The sequence below is a fragment of the Erinaceus europaeus genome, chromosome 11 (genome assembly GCF_950295315.1).
Source record: "Erinaceus europaeus chromosome 11, mEriEur2.1, whole genome shotgun sequence".
In the NCBI taxonomy this organism is placed as follows: Eukaryota; Metazoa; Chordata; class Mammalia; order Eulipotyphla; family Erinaceidae; genus Erinaceus; species Erinaceus europaeus.
This window is the reverse complement of record NC_080172.1, coordinates 116,300,196-116,318,976: the sequence shown is the minus strand read 5'-3', so window position 1 is coordinate 116,318,976 and position 18,781 is coordinate 116,300,196. Positions and strand designations below refer to the sequence as shown.

At 57.5% G+C, this 18,781-nt stretch overlaps 1 protein-coding gene across 1 annotated transcript in view; it reads right to left on the bottom strand.

Annotated features, from left to right (window-relative positions):
* Positions 1-18,781, bottom strand: part of ARHGEF10L (Rho guanine nucleotide exchange factor 10 like) — a 76,616-nt gene that overhangs the window by 20,738 nt on the left and 37,097 nt on the right. Inside the window, exon 15 of the mRNA XM_060200860.1 lies at positions 15,763-15,911. Coding sequence (XP_060056843.1) covers positions 15,763-15,911 — 149 coding nt within the window. The remainder of the gene's footprint in view (positions 1-15,762; positions 15,912-18,781) is intronic.

Below are 18,781 nucleotides of genomic sequence, written 5' to 3'. Positions count from 1 at the left end.
CTGGGCCGCAGCTGCCTGGGGTGACTGAGGCTGCAGGGTTCCATGTCATCCAACAGGCAGGACGAGGAAGCTTCAAGAATCAGCAGAAGGCGCCACCCGCCAGAGACGGGCTGGAGACGGAGACGGAGAGGCCAGGCGCTACCCTGAGCTGAGCTGTGTGTGAGGCCCTCAGCCCAGCTCCTTCCCTGGCTCGACCTGTCTGTTCCTACAAAGCCCTCACAGCTGAGGAAACAAGGCCAAACGATGTCCACAAGGTCACAGAGGTTATGGAGCTGGCGGGGTGGGGGGTGGGGGGTGGAGGCCGCAGCCTCAGGCGCCCAGGGTGAGGCCGGGCAGGGGGCCCCCAGGAGCAGCCCACAGGGCCACCTCCTCCACTCGGGGCAGAGCCTGGCGGCTGGCCACCCTTCTCGAACCCCAAAGCTTGTAGCTTCCCTCCAAGGCCTGGATGAAGGCCTCTGGGTGTAGCCCAACTGATGACTGAGAGCCTGGGGCCAGGCAGTGGTGCACCCGGCTAGAGCACAGAGCACACAGTACCAGCACCCGGCTAGAGCACAGAGCACACAGTACCAGCACCCGGCTAGAGCACAGAGCACACAGTACCAGCACCCGGCTAGAGCACAGAGCACACAGTACCAGCACCCGGCTAGAGCACAGAGCACACAGTACCAGCACCCGGCTAGAGCACAGAGCACACAGTACCAGCACCCAGCTAGAGCACAGAGCACACAGTACCAGCACCCGGCTAGAGCACAGAGCACACAGTACCAGCACCCAGCTAGAGCACAGAGCACACAGTACCAGCACCCGGCTACAGCACAGAGCACACAGTACCAGCACCCGGCTAGAGCACAGAGCACACAGTACCAGCACCCGGCTAACAGCACAGAGCACACAGTACCAGCACCCGGCTAGAGCACAGAGCACACAGTACCAGCACCCGGCTAGAGCACAGAGCACACAGTACCAGCACCCAGCTAACAGCACAGAGCACACAGTACCAGCACCCGGCTAGAGCACAGAGCACACAGTACCAGCACCCAGCTAGAGCACAGAGCACACAGTACCAGCACCCAGCTAACAGCACAGAGCACACAGTACCAGCACCCAGCTAGAGCACAGAGCACACAGTACCAGCACCCAGCTAGAGCACAGAGCACACAGTACCAGCACCCGGCTAACAGCACAGAGCACACAGTACCAGCACCCAGCTAGAGCACAGAGCACACAGTACCAGCACCCAGCTAGAGCACAGAGCACACAGTACCAGCACCCGGCTAACAGCACAGAGCACACAGTACCAGCACCCGGCTAACAGCACAGAGCACACAGTACCAGCACCCGGCTAACAGCACAGAGCACACAGTACCAGCACCTGGCTAGAGCACAGAGCACACAGTACCAGCACCCAGCTAGAGCACAGAGCACACAGTACCAGCACCCAGCTAACAACACAGAGCACACAGTACCTGACATTTCCTTTTTCTAGAAAGAGGGTCCAAAATGTTTACCAATACCTCAAGTGTCTGTAAACCACTCATGCCCCCCCAAAAACAACCCTACCCATGTGTGGCTGTGCCAGAGGGCCGTGGGCACCGACGGTGGAGACGTACTCGCCACCCCACACACCCACACGGGGGCCCTGCGGCGGGCCGTCCTGCTGTGGTCACACTGCTTCTGCCTCCCTAACAAGTGAGCTGAGCCCCAGCTGCCTCTGCCTGTGGTGGAGGAAGCGGCTGGAGAGGGGCCTGTGCGCTGGGCCTTTGACATTCTCAGCACTGAGCCCGGGTCACTTCCTTTTGTTCACTCCAGTCAGAGGAAGCTGGTGTAGAGTCCTCCCCATGGAGGGAGGCCAGGCCGGGCTGCGGGTCTCTGATCACCTCTGCTGTGACAGCCGCCCGGCCCTGCCCTGCCCTGCCCTGCGACGGGAGAGGGGCTGGGGGTGTCTGTCCTGACCCCGGCCGCCCCTGGCACCTCGACAGATGCCAAGCAGCAGAGGCCCAGCCCTGCGGAAGAGTTCACCCGGGCAGTGCGCCGCTTTGCCTTGTGTGCGCCCCGGATTCCAGCCCAGCCCCCGCTGCGCTGAGGGGAGCCCCCCGTTGGCGGCCTGTTGTGCCCACTCCCTGCCTCGTTGCCTCTAGGGGAAAATAAAAATGAAGCCAGCACGCAGCGGTGCACGTTCAGACCACACACTGCAGCCCAACTGACCTCAGAGTCCCGGCAGCCAGGCAAGCGAGTGGGAGCACGAAGTCCCCGGCCAGTAGAAGAAACCAAAGCGCCCTTATGAGGAAGAGCAAAGACCCAGGTTCAAGTCCCCGCCCCCCCCCCCGCAGGGTGGATGCTTCCCAAGTGGTCTCTCTGTCTCTCTCCCTCTATATCTCCCCCTCCTCTCTCAGTTTCTCTGTCTTTATCCAATACAGATGGGGGGAAATGGCTGCCAGGAGCAGTGGATTCATAGTTGGCACTGAGCACCGGTGATAACCCTGGAGGCAAAAAAAATAAGTAGGGAAGGGAAGAGGAGGGAAAAGGAGGGGAGGGAAGGGGAGAGGAGGGGAGAGGAGGGGAGGGGAGAGGAGAGGAGGGGAGGGGAGGGGAGGGGAGAGGAGGGGAGGGGAGGGGAGAGGAGAGAGAGTGAGGGGGGGAAGGAGAGAGGAGAGGAGGGGAGGGGAGGGGAGAGGAGGGGAGGGGAGAGGAGGGGAGGGGAGGGGAGAGGAGAGGAGGGGAGGGGAGGGGAGGGGAGGGGAGGGGAGGGGAGAGGAGGGGAGGGGAGGGGAGAGGAGAAGAGGAGAGGAGGGGAGGGGAGGGAGGGGAAGGAGAGAGAGTGAGGGGGGGAAGGAGAGAGGAGGAGAGGGGAGGGGAGAGGAGAAGAGGGTGAGAGAGGAGAGGAGGAGAGAGGAGAGGAGGTTAGGGGAGGGAAAGGGAGGGGAGGACAAGGGGATGGGAGGAGGAGAGGAGGGGGGAGGAGTGAAGGGGAGGGAGTGGAGGGAAGGGAGGGCAAGGGAAGGGTCAAGGGAGGGGAGGAGAGGGAAAGGGAAGGGGAGGGGAGGGGAGGGGAGGGGAGGGAAGGGAAGGGAAGGGAAGGGAAGGGAAGGGAAGGGAAGGAAAGGGAAGGGAAGGGAAGGGAAGGGAAGGGAAGGGAAGGGACAGAAGCAAGGCTGAGCCAGGAGTGGCCTGTCCTGGCAGCAGGGCCGGCTCAGCCCTGTGTCTCTCTGTCCCACGAGTGAGCGTCTGTCTGCCCATCTACTCCCCACAGCTGAGAAGCAGTGAGCCATATGCTTCTGGCCCCAGAGACCAAGGCCCCGGCTCTCCGTGACCCTGGTCCCTTGACTTGGAATTGGGGGAGAGAAGCTAGCAGCCCCATCTGAGGCTGTGAAGATGTTGGCGTGGGGCCCGGTGGGGGTGCAGCCGGTTAGGCGCACATGAAACCAAACTCAGGGACCCAGGTTTGAACCCCAGCTCCCCACCTACAGAGGGTCTGCTTCAGGAGCATGAGGAGGTGTCTCTGTCTCCTCCCCCTCTCTTTATTATCTTTATTTATTATTTATCTATTTATTTTTCATAACCTCATTTATTGGATAGAGACAGCCAAAAGTTGAACGGACAGGTGGAGACAGAGAGACACAGGGACACTTGCCCTCAACCTGGTTCACCACCACCTGGCCCCATCTCCCTCCTGCTCTCTGTCTCCTCATCCTCTTGCAATTTCTCTCTATTCTCTCTAATAAAAATTTAAAAATATTTAAAACGATGGCTCCAGCCTCTGCTCACACACGAGCCCAGCACAGCCCCTGGGTAGGCGGTTTCTAGGGTGAGTCCTGGGGTGGAAGAAAGAGGCGTCTGTCTGTCTACCAACCCCGAGGCTGCCATCACCAGGCCAGCATGGAGGTGCTGGGGGCGGGTCTATGCAGACAGGTGCATCAGACAAGGGCGGCCTGGGAGATTGTGAAGCTTTGTCCTAGAACACGTCCTCCGGCATCCCGGCCTCAGAAAGCCGCTCCGGGCAGGCGCCTTGGGCTTGCTCCGCTCTGCTCCCCAGATCAGAAGGGTAGACGCTGCGCCGCCCCCCCCCCCCCCGTGTGGTGGAGCCAGAGAAACACAGAGCTGGCACCTCACTCAGCCCCCCGGCTTGGGGCCCCCAGATCCCTGTAGGGCACAGCGGCAGAGGTGAGGGGGCTCAGCCAGGGCAGCAGCTCTGCCCCACCGCGCAGGGCGAGGGAGGTGGAGGTGACTACACACAGGACCATCCCACCAGGGGACAGGCTGCCAGCTGCAGGGGTGGGGGGCGCAGGAGGCAGGAGGAACCATGTCTGGAGCCCCCACACGGCTCCACCCCCAGGACTGCCGGGAGAAGCAGCAGCCATGGCTAAGACAAAGCCAGGGCCAGTTCGGGTGGGGGTAGGGCTCAGGGGCTGGGCCAAGCGGGCCAGTGGGCCTGACCAGACCTGCAGGACCCTGTGGACACTCTCACACATGCACACACAGGTCACTCCCATGCCGGTCCCGTCACCCTGCTCAGGAGCCCTTTCCCACCCAGCCCAGGGCAGGAGATCTGACCTGTCCCAGTAAACCCCCCCACACACACACACTCCCCATCCACCCTGTTCTCAGCTGGGATCCTGGGATCAGGGACAGGACAGACAGAACTAATCCCCCCCCCCCCCGTACCTTGAGACTCCCTTCTCTTCCCAGTCAGGGAGAGTCAATCCATCAACCCTCTGCCTCTGGCCATCAGCCCCCAGTGAAGACCCCAGTGGCAGTGGATGGAGGTGGGCAGCAGCCTGGGAGACTCAGAGCCCAGGTGCAGGGGGGGAGCACTGGGCTGGGGAGAGGCAGAGGGAAAGCCAGAGACAGAGGAGAAGGTTCAGGACTTGCGCGTATAATTGCACTCACGGGTCACCTGTAATCTGTGAGAGGTGCAGGCAGACGCGGCTACCAGACTCTACACACCGCACAGAGTGGAGGCAGGGTCTTAGGGCCCTTCTCAGGGTGGGGACACTGGGGTTAGAAGCACCACGGTGACTCTGGTGCCCGGCTTCCCCCACGGGTCCTGAAGTCACCAGTGTGGTTGGCACTTGCTGCTCCCAAGAGCTCTAGGTCTGGGGTAGCTTCTGGAACTGGCCCCTTTCCCGGGCTAGACTGTGGAAGCAGTTGGTGGTGAGACCAGAAGTCAAGGCCAGGGGCCAGGCAGTGGTGCACCTGGTTAAGCGCACACATTACAGGACCTGGGTTCAAGCTCCTGGTCCCCACCTGCAGGGGGAGAGCTTCACGAGTCATGAAGCAGGTCTGCGGGTGTCTCTCTGTCTCTTTCCCTCTCTACCTCCCCCTTGCCTTTCAATTTCTCTCTGTCTCTAAACAATAAATAAATAAGTAAAATTTTTTAAAATAAAAGAAGTCAAAGCCAGCCAGTCTAAGTACATACCAACACCTCTCACCCTCTAAGTCCATTCGGACAAGGCATGGGAATGGAGCCACCCCACCAGGTGGACCCCTCTCCACGCTGCCAGGTGCGGGAAGGTGACTGAGCCCAGGCACGGGCCTGGCGTCTGCGCGTGTGAGCTCATTCAGCCTGTGATCTGTCTTCTCTCGCCCTGGGCTCCCGCTCAGCCTCCACAGAGTTAAAGCCCAGCCCTGGGTCTGCCATTTCCTGAGTCCAGTCTGTCCTCAGCTCTAAGCGTCCTTGCCAAGCTACAGGAAACTGGGAGGTCTGCTCCCACACCCTGCAGGAGGAATAGAGGGGGGTAAACCAAGGGCAGGGGAAGCTACCTGGGGAGGAGGACAGACTGACAGACAGCCAAGGGCTCTGATGGCCAAAGTACTGCCACCAGCTGCCACCACCCTCGCTTCCGGTCCCGTCCGTCCATCCTCTCCTCCCTGTCCTCTCCTCCTCTACTGCCTCCCTTTCTCTTCCACAGCTTCACAGAACCTGTTCTCTGATGCAGTGGCTTCAAAGTCCTCTTTTAAAAAAAAAAAAAATGAGACCCTTTTCATCAGCCTACATCTTCTAAGGGAAGGCCAAGTACTGGACACAGTTCTTTCCTGTGCCCTCCTGGGTAAAGTGGGAGACAGAGGCCAGGAGCCCTGCCCCTCAGCCAGCCCCAGTGGCCCCCAGGCATCCCTTAGGACACGTCCTCAGACCCCAGAGCAGAGCCAGCAACCAAGGCCCTGGACTCGGACTGCTGACACCCCCACCAGGAAGCCAGCCCCAACAGGGTCCCCAGGGTCACAGGCCGCCCTCCACAACCTTCCAGAAGGGAAGTGTCTCTAACCACCTAGCTCAGTCCTTCCCACTCCCCTTCCTTTAGAGCTGGTGACCAGTGGAGCCTCCAGGGAAGTCCCCACCCTCTTTAGAAAAATTGACTTCCAGCAAGGGAGACAGCACAATGTCTCTGCGAAAGACTCCATCTGAGGCTCTGAGGGCCCAGGTCCAGTCCCCCGTGCCAGCATCAGCCAGAGCAGAATAGCAGTGAGTGCTCTGGTTAAAAGAGAAAGAGAGGGGGGGGGTCGGGCGGTAGCGCAGCGGGTTAAGCGCACGTGGCGCAAAGCGCAAGGACCGGCATAAGGATCCCGGTTCGAGCCCCCGGCTCCCCACCTGCAGGGGAGTCGCTTCACAGGCGGTGAGGCAGGTCTGCAGGTGTCTGTCTTTCTCTCCCCCTCTCTGTCTTCCCCTCCTCTCTCTCTGTCCTAGCCAACAACGAATGACATCATCAACAACAATAATAATCACGACAAGGCTACAATGACAAGGGCAACAAAGGGGGGAAAAGAAATGGTCTCCAGGAGCAGTGGGTTCATGGTGCAGGCACTGAGCCCAGCAATAACCCTGGAGGCAAAAAAAAAAGAGAGAGAGAGAGAGAGAGAGAGAGAAAGAATAATGAAAGGAAGGGAAGAAGGAAGGAAGGAAGGAAGGAAGGAAGGAAGGAAGGAAGGAAGGAAGGAAGGAAATCGCTGTTACAGGTTTCATCTGTCAACTTTTAATTAAAAAAAAAACCAACAGGATGACAGCAGGGATGTCCAGTTTAAAAAGAAAAAGTCAAGAGGAAGCTGCTGGGCAGACTGGCTCTCGCAGGGCTGTGAGCCGGGCTCCTGGGCTACTCTGGCCCTCGGGCTCCTGCTGGGCAGTGCAGAAGGACAGAAGGATGGACACACCAGCTCGGAGACTCTTCCGTCCCTCACGCCGATTTGCATACTATTATCACCCGAGAAGCCCTGTGCCTGGGTTTTGCTTTTGCAAATTCCCACCCGTTTCATGTCATAAATAAGACAGGAGACAGAAAACTAATACAGCCGAGCGATGCATTATGCATGCTGCGTCAGTCACACTGCCGAGAGATTTACAGCAGCTAATACATGCAAACTAAGTTTGGACGCTACCCGTGCAAGTTAAGGGTAGGGGAAGGCGAGGGGGGGTGGGGGTGGGCAGGCGGAAGCCTGGGACCCACTTGTGTCCCGGCACCCAGAGGAGCCTCCGTGCTGATGTGCCCAGAGGCAGGCCTCGGTGTTGCGGTCAGAGGCCGCACAGGAGGAGCTGAGAGGCACACCAGCTTTGGAAGGTGCCCGTGTGGCCCGGGCTCAGCTCTGAGCTGTTTGAGCCCAAGCCCCGGCCAACTGCTCAGCCCACACCCTGTGCAAATCCCCGTGCAGTGCTCACCCGACTCCCGCAGACAGAACCCGCTGCTTTGACGGAAACACCCTCCACAGAGCACTGGCCATGCTGTCGGGCCGGTCCTGCCCCGCAGAGCTGCAGCCTGGCCCACCCACCTCGCGGCACCCCCAGGCGTGTGTCTGCATGCAGCCAGGGCCAGCGCCATGAACAGTGGCCCTGGTGTGACCCAGGGAGCGAGGTGAGGGGGAGACATGGCACAGCTGGGGTCTAGTGGGAGTGGGTGCAATCCCGATGGACCCCCATAGTTGTCCTGCACTTGGAGAAGGGGGAGCCTGACTCCCCCCAGGTCCCCCCCGCCCAGGCCTGTGTATCTTGAATAGGATCAGGGACGCTTCTGTAGAAATACCTGGGGGCCCGGGTGCTGGCACACCCAGTTAACTGTACACAACGAAGCTCAAGGACCCACTCTCAAGGATCCCGGTTCGACCCACTCTCAAGGATCCCGGTTCTAGTCCCCGCTCCCCACCTGCAGGGGGACGTCTCACAAGTGGTGAAGCAGGTGTGCAGGTCTCTCGGTCTCTCTAGCTAGCTAGCTAGCTCCCCCTCTTCTCTCAAGTTCTCTTCATCCTGTCCAATAAAATGGGGAAAATGGCCACCAGGAGCAGTGGATTCGTAATGCCCCAGAGAGTCCCTGGAGACAAAAGGAAGGAAGGAAGGAAGGAAGGAAGGAAGGAAGGAAGGAAGGAAGGGAGGAAGGGAGGGAAGGAGGGAGGGAGGGAAGGAGGGAGGGAGAGAGGGAGGGGAAGGGAAGGGAAGGGAAGGGAAGGGAAGGGAAGGGAAGGGAAGGGAAGGGAAGAAGAAGAACTACCTCCAGGTGCAGCCTAGGAAGTGGAAGGTCAGGTAGAACACCCCATGTGCAGGAGTGAGTTCCTGGGTTCAATCCCCAGACTCTCATTTGCCAGAGTGATGCTCTGAGTCTCTCTCCCATATTTATTTATTTTGAGTATTGGACAGAGACCGAGAGAACCTGAGAGGGGAGGGAGACAGAGATAGGGAAAGAGACAGACAGACACCTGCAGCCCTGCTTCATCACTCGTGAAGGTTTCCTCCTACAAGTGGGGACCAGGGGCTAGAACCCAGGTCCTTGCTCACTGTAACATGTGCACTTAACCAGGGGCACCACCACCTGGCCCCTAGAGTCTCCCCATCTCCATCTCTCTCTCTCTCTCTCTCTCTCCCTCCCTCCCTCCCTCTCCCTCCTTCCCTCTCTCTCTCCTTCTCAACCTCTGCTTCCCCTCCCCTCCATCTCCCCCCTCCACCAATCACTTGCCCTGGGGTGGCGGCTACCCTCAGGTAAGGCTTACTCCTCTGACCAGCCCTGCACCGGGCCTCCCGCCCAGCTTCTCTGGGCAAGGAAGGCCTCCTTGTCCTGCTTCCTCATGAGCACGATTCTTCCTACAACACTTGAGCTGACGTGGGTACCTGGGACTTCCTCCCACCCCTCGTCCACGGAGTCAGAAGCACAGAGCAGCCCGGCCTAGCCATCACCGCACAGAGAAAAGGTGCCCCAGCCCCCACCCCCCCCAGAGGTCCTGGAACACACCCCAGCCGGGACTGCGGTGCTGCTCCCCTCTGCCGGGAAATGGGCCCCCGCTGCTTTATTCACCTGCAACAAGGCGACAGTCCCCAGGTCACATCAGACGGGACAGAAATGACAGCACAGCTCACGGGAGACCCAGTGTCCCGCCCGCCGAGCGGCTGGCACAGAGGCCGAGGACAGCAGCTCGAGGGTCTGCCTGCACGGCCCAGCTGGTCTCCGCCACCCCTCCTCCCCATAGCCCTGGCCACCCTCCCAGGAGCCCCCGGAGCCCCTGTTGGGGAGGAACTCTGCCTCAGCCCTCAGACGGCCCTGGCTCGGCAGAACAGGCCCTTGCACAGCGCAGGAAGACAGGCCTCCTGTCAGCCTGTCCCCAATAAGATTTTTTTTTTCGTTCTTTAAATTAAGATGCAACCATCATCCCACAGCCGGCGTCCCCCTCCAGCGATGGGTTACAATGAACTCCAGAGGACTGGATCCGACTTTGAAGGTGGCACTCCAGACAGTGAGCACGGAGGGTGCGGGGCTGACACAGGCTCCGGTGACCTGCATTATTATCTAACACCCTCGCCACCGCCTCCACTGGATCAAGGAGCTAAACAGGCAGGTGGTGGGCAAGCGTCAAACCCAGGGACACAGTGGGTGCTGGTTCCGGGGGGCACAGCCCCCGCAAGGTCAGGGCGGCCCGCAGGGGCCGAGCAGGACTAATGGAGGCAGCCCCAGGCTGACTCTGGTCTGGGCCGGCCTTCTGACCTCCCTGGGCTGCTGGGGGCCTCCTCCCGCCCTTGCACGCTCCCCAGCACAGTCACTCCTGTGCCCTCCTAGTTCAGGGACCTCACCCACCCGCAAAATTCCCCCTGCTGCCAGGCCGGATGCCCCCAAGTCTCTTCAGGGAGCCCACCAGGCCTGGACGTGGTGCCCCAGTCTCCTCACACAGGGCTGGCACTGACTGTCCCAATGCTGGGCCCTTGAGCTCTGAAAGGCGGAGCGCCAAGCTCACCAACACAACCAGACTCTGAGTTCTGAAGACCTCTGAATTAAAAAAAAAATTGTCGTATTTATTTATTTATTATTGTATAGAGACAGAAAGAAAGTGAGAGGGGAGAGGGAGATAGAGAGGGAGAGACACCCCTGCAGCCCTGCTTCACCTCTCGTGAAGCTTCCCCCCTGCAGGTGGGGACCAGGGGCTTGAACTCGTGTCCTCGCACAGTGCCATATGCGTGCTTAACCAGGAACACCACTGCCTGGCCCTTGATATCTGATGGTTTTTGTTTTGTTCTGTATTGTTTTGTTTTGCCTCCAGGGTTATCACTGGGGCTCAGTGACTACACTACAAATCCGCTGCTCCTGCAGGTCATTTTTTCCATTTCTATTGGACAGGACAGAGAGAAATTGAGAGGGGAGGGGAAGACAGAGAAGGAGAGAGACAGAGAGACACCCGCAGCCCTGCTTCACTGCTCATGAAGCTTTCTCCCTGCAGGTGGGGACCACGGCCTTAACCTGGTTTCTTGCGCACTGTACCGTGTACGCTTAACCAGATGCACCACCGCCTGGCCCCTGAGCTCTGCCTTTTTTTTTTTTTTTTTGCCTCCAGGGTTATCACTGGAGCTCAGTGCCTGCACTAGGAATCCACTGCTCCTGGTGGTCATTTTTTCCCTTTCTATTGGACAGAACAGAGAAAAATTGAGAGAAGAGGGGGAGACAGAAGGAGAGAGATAGAGACACCTGCAGACCTGCTTCACCGCTTGTGAAGGGTCACCCCTGCAGGTGGGGAGTCGGGGGCTCGAACCCAGATCCTTGCGCAGGTTCTCGCGCTTAGTACTATGTGCGCTTAACTGGGTGTGCCACCGCCCGGCCCCCAAGAGCTCTGACTTTCCACCCTCCAGCACGCACACTGCACGCAGGGCCTGGAGGTCAGGACCCCCGTGACTGTGTGCTCTCAGAGCTGGACGCTGGGAGACGCTGCTGAGGAGGCCACAGTCCTGAACCAGGAAGGCGCGTCCCTGAGGGAGGCAGGTGCAGAGACCAGCAGGAGTGCCAGGTTACATGGGACAGGACAGGACCTTGGACGACGGCAGCCCACAGAGACCGAGCATCCTGCCTGCCCAGGGGGCCAGCAAAGAGGGGAAGAACAGACTCAGGATCTGGACGTCTACCCTCCCTCCTTCCATTCCACAGTCTTTTACTTTGGTACAATACTCTAAAACCCAGTCAAATTGGTTTTGCGTTTCCCTTTCTGTTCTTACTTCTCAACTTCTGTCCATGAGTAAGATCATCCCATCTTCATCCTTCTCTTTCTGGCTGATCTCATTTCATATGATGCCTTCAAGCTCCATCCAAGATGGGCTGAAAACGGTGAAGTCACCATTTTTAACAGCTGAGTAGTATTCCATTGTGTATCTAGACCACAACTTGCTCAGCCACTCATCTGTTGTTGGACACCTGGGTTGCTTCCAGGTTTTGGCTGTTACAAATTGTGCTGCTGTGAACACAGGTGCACACAGATCTTTTTGGATGGGTGTGTTGGGTTCCTTAAAATAATATATTCCCAGGAGAGGAATTGCAGGATCATAGGGTAGGTCCAAGTCTAGCCTTCTGAGTGTTCTCCAGATTGTTCTCCATGGGGGTTGGACCCATTGACATTCCCACCAGCAGTGCAGGAGGGTTCCTTTGACCCCACACCCTCTCCAGCATTTGCTGCTGCTACCTTTTCTGATGTGTGACATTCTCACAGGAGTGAAGTGGTATCTCATGGTTGTCTTTATTTGCATTTCTCTGACCATCAGAGACTTGGAGCATTTTTTCATGTCTGTTGGCCTTTTGGATCTCTTTTGTGGTGAATATTCTGTTCATATCCTCTCCCCACTTTTGAATTGGGTCTTTTTCTGTTTTGTTGCTAAGTTTGGTGAGCTCTTTGCCAGCAAAATAGCTACTCAAGTAACGTGCTATGTTGCCACAGGCATGGCCCAGGCTTGAGCCCGACCTCCACTGCACTGAAGAGAGTCCTGGTGCTCTCTCTCTGTCTGTCTCTGTCTGAAGAAGTCAGCCCAGGGTGGTGAAGTCCTAGAGATAACTAGGAAAGAAAAGAAAGAGAAAGAAAGGAAAGGAGAGACTCATGAATCAGCTACGCTCCACCTCTTTCCGACTACGTGGCTTTGGACACGTCAGCTTCTCCGTGCCCGCCTCCTCCTCTCTGAAGGAGCGACAGGAGCAGTGCCACTCTCCTTGGGGGGTTTGGGGGTTTAATGAGTTAACCCGTGCAGAGATCTTAAGCCGACAGATACCTGGCCCTCACTGAGCACTCAACATAAACCCTCAATGGCTTTGTCACCATTGTGACTTCACCGGTCTGAGCTGACTCTTTCAGAGAGAGAGAGAGAGAGACTAGGTGATGGCGTGTTTTGTTTAGTACAGGTTGTGCTATGGACAAGGAACCGATTTAAGCCTCTAGCTCCCCACCTGGACGGGGGAACTTCACAAGCGGCAAAGCAGATCTGCAGCTCTCTCTCTCTCTCTCTCTCTCTCTCTCTCTCTCTCTCTCCTTTCAGTTTCTCTCTGTCCTATCCAATAAAATGAAAAAACTGACTAGCCCCTTGGCTCCCCACCTGCAGGGGAGTCACTTCACAAGCGGCGAAGCAGGTCTGCAGGTGTCTGTCTTTCTCTCCCCCTCTCTGTCTTCCCCTCCTCTCTCCATTTTTCTCTGTCCTATCCAACAACGATGACAACAATAAAACAACAAGGGCAACAAAAAGGAATAAATAAATAATAATAAAATAAATATATTCTTAAAAAGTGACTGGCAGGACCAATGGATTCAGCACCAGTGATAACCCTGGAGGCAAAGATAGATAGATGATAGATAGATAGACAGACAGACAGACAGACAGACACCGACCACATCACCGAAGCTTCCTCCAGGGTGATGGGCGCCAGACTCAGATCTGGTCGCATGCAAGACAAAGCACAGACCCTGCCCAGGTGAGCTATCCTGCCAGCCCTCGGGAGGCATCATTACATCTTCCTGAGCCCAGCAGGAATCAGGGTGCAGTCCCAGGAGAAGCCCTCTCGGCCCCTTCACTTTGGGGCCCGAGCCAAGCTAGACGGACTTAGCCAACCATCCCCTCCCGGGACCCCGGGTTGGAAGCAGGGGTGAGCCCCCAGCAGCTCAGATCCCCAGAGAGAGAGCATCAGGCAGGTGGCAAGCCCTCCGCAGTGCCCTTCCTCTCTGGTGAGGCTCTGTGCAGAGGGGAGCAGGTGCAGAGCCCCTCTCCGGGATCAGCCCTCAGCAGCCCAAGGGGGCCGGCTAGTCCGGCCAGGTGGATGGCAGCTAGGACGGCCGCCCGCCCCTCGCTGGTACAGAAGCGGCAATGGGACACGGCTCTGTCAGCTGTGCATGGTGTCCGCCTTGTTCCTGGGCCGGGAGAGTGTGTGCCCACAGCCAGCCAGACACAAGCTTCCCAGCCCCTCTGGCCCTGCCGTGGAGTCTCCCAGGCCGCCCCTCCCCGCCTCCTCGCCTCCCTCCATGGTGAACAGAGCAGGTATAAGGTTGTATTGGTTCCTTTCTGAGAGCAGCTGGTCCAGAACCGCAGTCTCGCCACAGCTCGCTGGTGGCTCGGCCCCAGGGACTGTGGTCCGGAGCCGAGCGACCGGACCTGAGTGGGACCGCACTGCAGTTAGCAAGGGACACGCCCGGGGAGAGCTGGGTAGGGCCCTGTCTGCCCTCCGTCCATGTCCATCTGTCTTGGGCTCCTGGGAGACGGCTGTTAGCAAGAGGGAGATTTCCTGTGAGGACGGCCACAGCCCTGCCTCTGCGTGGGGACAGTCCACTTCCCAGGTAAACTAGAGCAAGGAAGGCATTAACCTCAGCCAGTATCCACAGTGACGACGGCTGGTGCTCGGCGTACACTGCCATGTGCAAACAGCCTTTCCTTCAGCCACCCCCAGGTGCACCCACCACCCTGCCCCAGCCACCCCTGCCCCCCTGTTTTCCAATGAAGTGACAGAGGCCCAGGAAGACCTGGGGACATGCTTGACCAGGACACAGCTCAGCAGAGGGGCAGGGCCAGGGTGCCCGCTGACGCAGCAAGCTGGCTAACCACCCGCTTCACGGGCAGCCAGATATCTAAGCATCCCTAGACCACGCTTGGCTGTTGAGCGCCGACTGCCAGCAGACTAGGCAATGAGAGAGAGAGAGAGAGAGAGAGAGAGAGAGAGGCCGCACCTGGCAGGACGCACACTGCAGACGCCTACCTTTCTTACAGTCGGCAATACTGATACACTTCTCCCATATCTGGGAGCTACTCTCTGCCCTGATCCAGCTGTCTATTCCCATTTCCAATTCTGACACCGTCTCCCCAGACAGTACCTTTAGCCCACCTGCATGTTAGCTGTCAGGCTCAGGCAACAATTAGTAAAGGCCCTTGGAATAGACCTAAAATAGACTTCCTAGCTTCTTCCAACATGGAGACCCCAAATCTCATCTGCTACGTTCTTACCTTCAGATTCCTGATTATTAAACAATTTCTTCTGCTTTATATCTTACTGCTTTTCAGCCACCAAGTTACAGATGCTACGATGACACCATCCTGACCTCCCTGGGCAGACGACTTTACCCATGTGTCCTGGAGCCTCCCCTCCCCAGAGCCCTGCCCCACTAGGGACAGACAGACACAGGCTGGGGGTGTGGATCCACCTGCCAACACCCATGTCCAGTGGAGAAGCCATGACAGAAGCCAGAACTCCCACCTTCTGCTCCCCATAATGATCCTCGGTCCAGACTCCCAGAAGGCTAAAGAAAGCTTCCAATGGAGGGGATGGGATGTAGAACTCTGGAGGTGGGAATTGTGTGGAATTGTGCCCCCTTATCCTATGTTCTTATCAATCATTATTAGAGGGATAAAGAATAGGAAAGGGGATAAAAACTATCAGGGAAGGGATGGGATACGAAATTCTGGTGGTGGGAATTGTATGAAGTTGCACCCCTCTTATCCTATTTTTTTTGTCAGTGTTTCCTTTTCATAAATAAAAATTTTTTAAATGATAATTTGTTTAAAAAAAAACTAGCAAGCTATTAAAAAATAGTAATAGTGGCAACCATCAGCGAAATACCATAGGGGAGTCAGATCCGTGCAGTTCAGGATAGGACCCAGATGCGGGGAGGGAGGGTGGGCATTGCTGTCAGGCAGGCAGTGACAGGTGTGGGTTCAGGCTGAGACAGGAAGCAGCCTTGGGGACCGGACTCTCATCCCAGTGGGGAAGATTGCTCAGTGAGGCAGGGCACTGCCCCCTGTGGCCTCGGCCTCAGCCTCCCCCAGCTGAAGGGCTGTTGCCTCAGGATGGTGGAATCCACACTGCACGGCCCCCAGGAGGCCACGACCTGGGTGCCAGTGTAGACTCAGCACCCTGGGTGGAGGCGCACATAGGAGCGTGGGGGGGAGGACCCGGCGGGTGCCTCGGGCCCCTTTTCCCGAGGAATGGGTCCTGGAAGCAAGGTGGGGAGGTCAGAGTGGTGCCCAGCGGGGGCTAAGAAGGGCCCACAGGCTGTGCCGACTGCCTGAGTCAGTACCTGGGTCTGCAGGCTGGTGGCATCCAGGACGGTGACCCGGGACCCGCAGCTGGCCCAAACGGCGTCCTCCAGGCTCAACAGGGTGCGGATGGGCCCTGGCCCGATGGTCAGACAGGCTGGAGGGCTCTCCAGATCCCAGGGCACACTTCCTGCAGGCAGAGGGAGGGAGCAGGTCAGCGGGACTCCGGCCTCCTCCTCAGCCCTGGGAGCCAGGCCCTCCGAGGGGGACCCCCGCACCCTGCACCCCTTCCTGAGGCCCCTCTTGCTGCCCCCAGAGCGTTGTGACCACTGGCCCCATCTGTCTCCATACGTGGCTTGCCCCACTGGGAGCTGGCACTTTTCAGGGCACCTCCTGCCCTGCTGTCTTGCTTCTCTCACCTCTTCCCCTGACTCCCCTGTTGGTCCACTTCACACACTCTGTGGGCACCTGCTGACGGCCAGGCTGTGTGCAGACACAAACCTGACAGACCCCGCTTTCCAGCAGACCCCACGCCTGAGAAGCCATGGGGTTAACTGCCGCAAGGTGGCATCTAAGGTGCCACGCACCCATGACCAGGTATGCACTGAGGCCTTGAGATAGGCTGAGACGAAGGAGTCGACTCTGTGGAGGGGAAACCCAGGGAGGCTGCCCAGAAGAGGCAGTACATACAAAGCCTTGCCACTAAAGGCAGCACGGCATGGTGGGAAGACTCAACAAGAGGCCTCTCGAGGTCCTGAAATGAGAGCAGCCTAGAATGTTCCCAGCTGTGGCCAGGGACTGTGAGCTCAGACTGACAGGGACTCAGAGGTCACACAGGCTCCTGTGCTAAATAGGAACAGACATGGGCCCTGGGTCAGATCGATGGGGTTTACAGTTAGTGGCATTTATAGACTTTCCTCATGTTTGGGAGCTACTCTGCCCTGATCCAGCTTCCTAGTCCTGTTCTCAACTCTGACACCATCTCCCCAGACAATACTTTTAGCCCACCTGCATGTTAGCTGTCAGGATTAGGGAAAAATTAATAAAGTTGTGGGCCCCCTGGAACAGACCTAAAACAGAACTTCCTAGCTTCTTCCCACGTGAAGACCCCTACTTCTATCTACTGTATTCTTACTTTTGGATTCCTGATTATTAAGCAATTTGTCCTGATTTATATCTTACCACCATTCAGCCACCAAGTTGCAGATGCTGCCATGACACCATCCTGACCTCCCTGGGCAGACGACCTCACCCATATGTCCAGAAGCCTCCCCTCCCCAGAGCCCTGCCCCACTAGGGACAGACACAGGCTGGGGGTGTGGATCCACCTGCCAACACCCATGTCCAGCAGAGAAGCAATGACAGAAGCCAGAACTCCCACCTTGCTGCTCCCCATAAAGAATTTGGGTCCAGACTCCCAGAGGGATAAAGAACAGGGAAGCTTCCAGTGGAGGGGATGGGACAGGGAACTCTGGTGGTGGGAACTGTGTGGAATTGTGCCCCTGCGATCTTACACTCTTGTTGATCATTACTAAATCACTAGTGAAAAAACAAGTTCCCATCAGAGGTCACTGTCACACGTCACTTGAGGCAGCACTGCAGGCCGTGGGAGCAGGTGTGGACACCATCTGAACAAAGTGACAAGGGGGCCCGTGGAGCTGTGGCCCTGCGCGGGAGGTGGTGGAGGGCTCTGTGGTCAGGACGGGGCCTGGAGGGGCCGAGTGATCACAGTCAGACAGGCTTCCATGAGGCTGGCTGACCCCCCCCAACCAGGACACTAGTCACCCCAATACCAGGCTTTGAGCACCTCCCAGTGGCCAGAGGCAAGTAGCACAGTAATTCAGAATGTCACCTGATCTGGGACATAAGGCTGTCGTCTGCGGAATTAGTTAAGAATGAGGTCACGGGCCAGAAACTCACTCACTGGGCTAGTGGGCAGCTCTGCCGGGTGCAAGGCCCAGCTCCATGCCGTGAAGGGAGCTGTGGTCTCTTTCACTCTCTGTATTAAAAAAAAAAAAGAGGGGGGGTGGGCAGGCAGTGGAGCACCTGGTTGAGCGTGCACACTACAACGCACAAGGACCCAGGTTCAAGCCCCCGGCCCCCACCTGCAGAGACAGGGCTGCAGGTGTCTCTCTGTCTCTCTCACTCACTATCTCCCCACTTCTTTCTCAAGTTCTTTCTGTCACTAGCCAGTCATAAATACATAAATAAATTAAATATTTTTAATAAGGGGGTGGGAGAGCATGGGGCGCCTTGCTTTAGTATAAGTGCTGTCCTTACAAAGAAAGGCACTTCGGAGGCAGACACCAAAGAACACCGTGTGAAGACAGGAGTCGTGGCCAGCAGGAAGGTAAGCCTGGGCTCGGCGGGCACTCTAGTCTCAGACTCCTGGCCTCCCCCAAGACACAAGACAGGGGCCGGGTGGTGGCGCACCCGGTTAAGCACACATAGTACTAAGCGCAAGAACCCGTGCAAGGATCCAGGTTCGAGCCCCCGGCTCCCCACCTGCAGGAGTCGCTTCACAGGTGACAAAGCAGGTCTGCAGGTGTCTCTATCTCTCCCTCCCTATCTACCCCTCCTCTCTCCATTTCTCTCTGTCCTATCCAATAAAATGGGGAAAAAATGGCCTCCAGGAGCAGTGGGTTCATGGTGACAGCACCAAGCCCCAGCGGTAACCCTGGAGAAAAAAATAAAAATGAAACAAAATACTTAAAAAACACAAGATAGGGAGTCGGGTGGTAGCGCAGCGGGTTAAGCACACGTGGCACAAAGCGCAAGGACTGGCGGAAAGATCCCGGTTCCAGCCCCCGGCTCCCCACCTGCAGGGGAGTCACTTCACAGGTGGTGAAGCAGGTCTGCAGGTGTCTGTCTTTCTCTCTCCCGCTCTATCTTCCCCTCCTCTCTAATTTCTTTGTGTCCTATCCAACAACAATAAAAACAACAAGGGCAACAAAAGGGAATAAATAAATAATAATAAAAACAAACCACAAGACAGTTGGCCATGGTTGGTGGAACTTCTCTGTCTGAAGCACCTTGCCTGGCAGCCCTCACCTCCTCCCC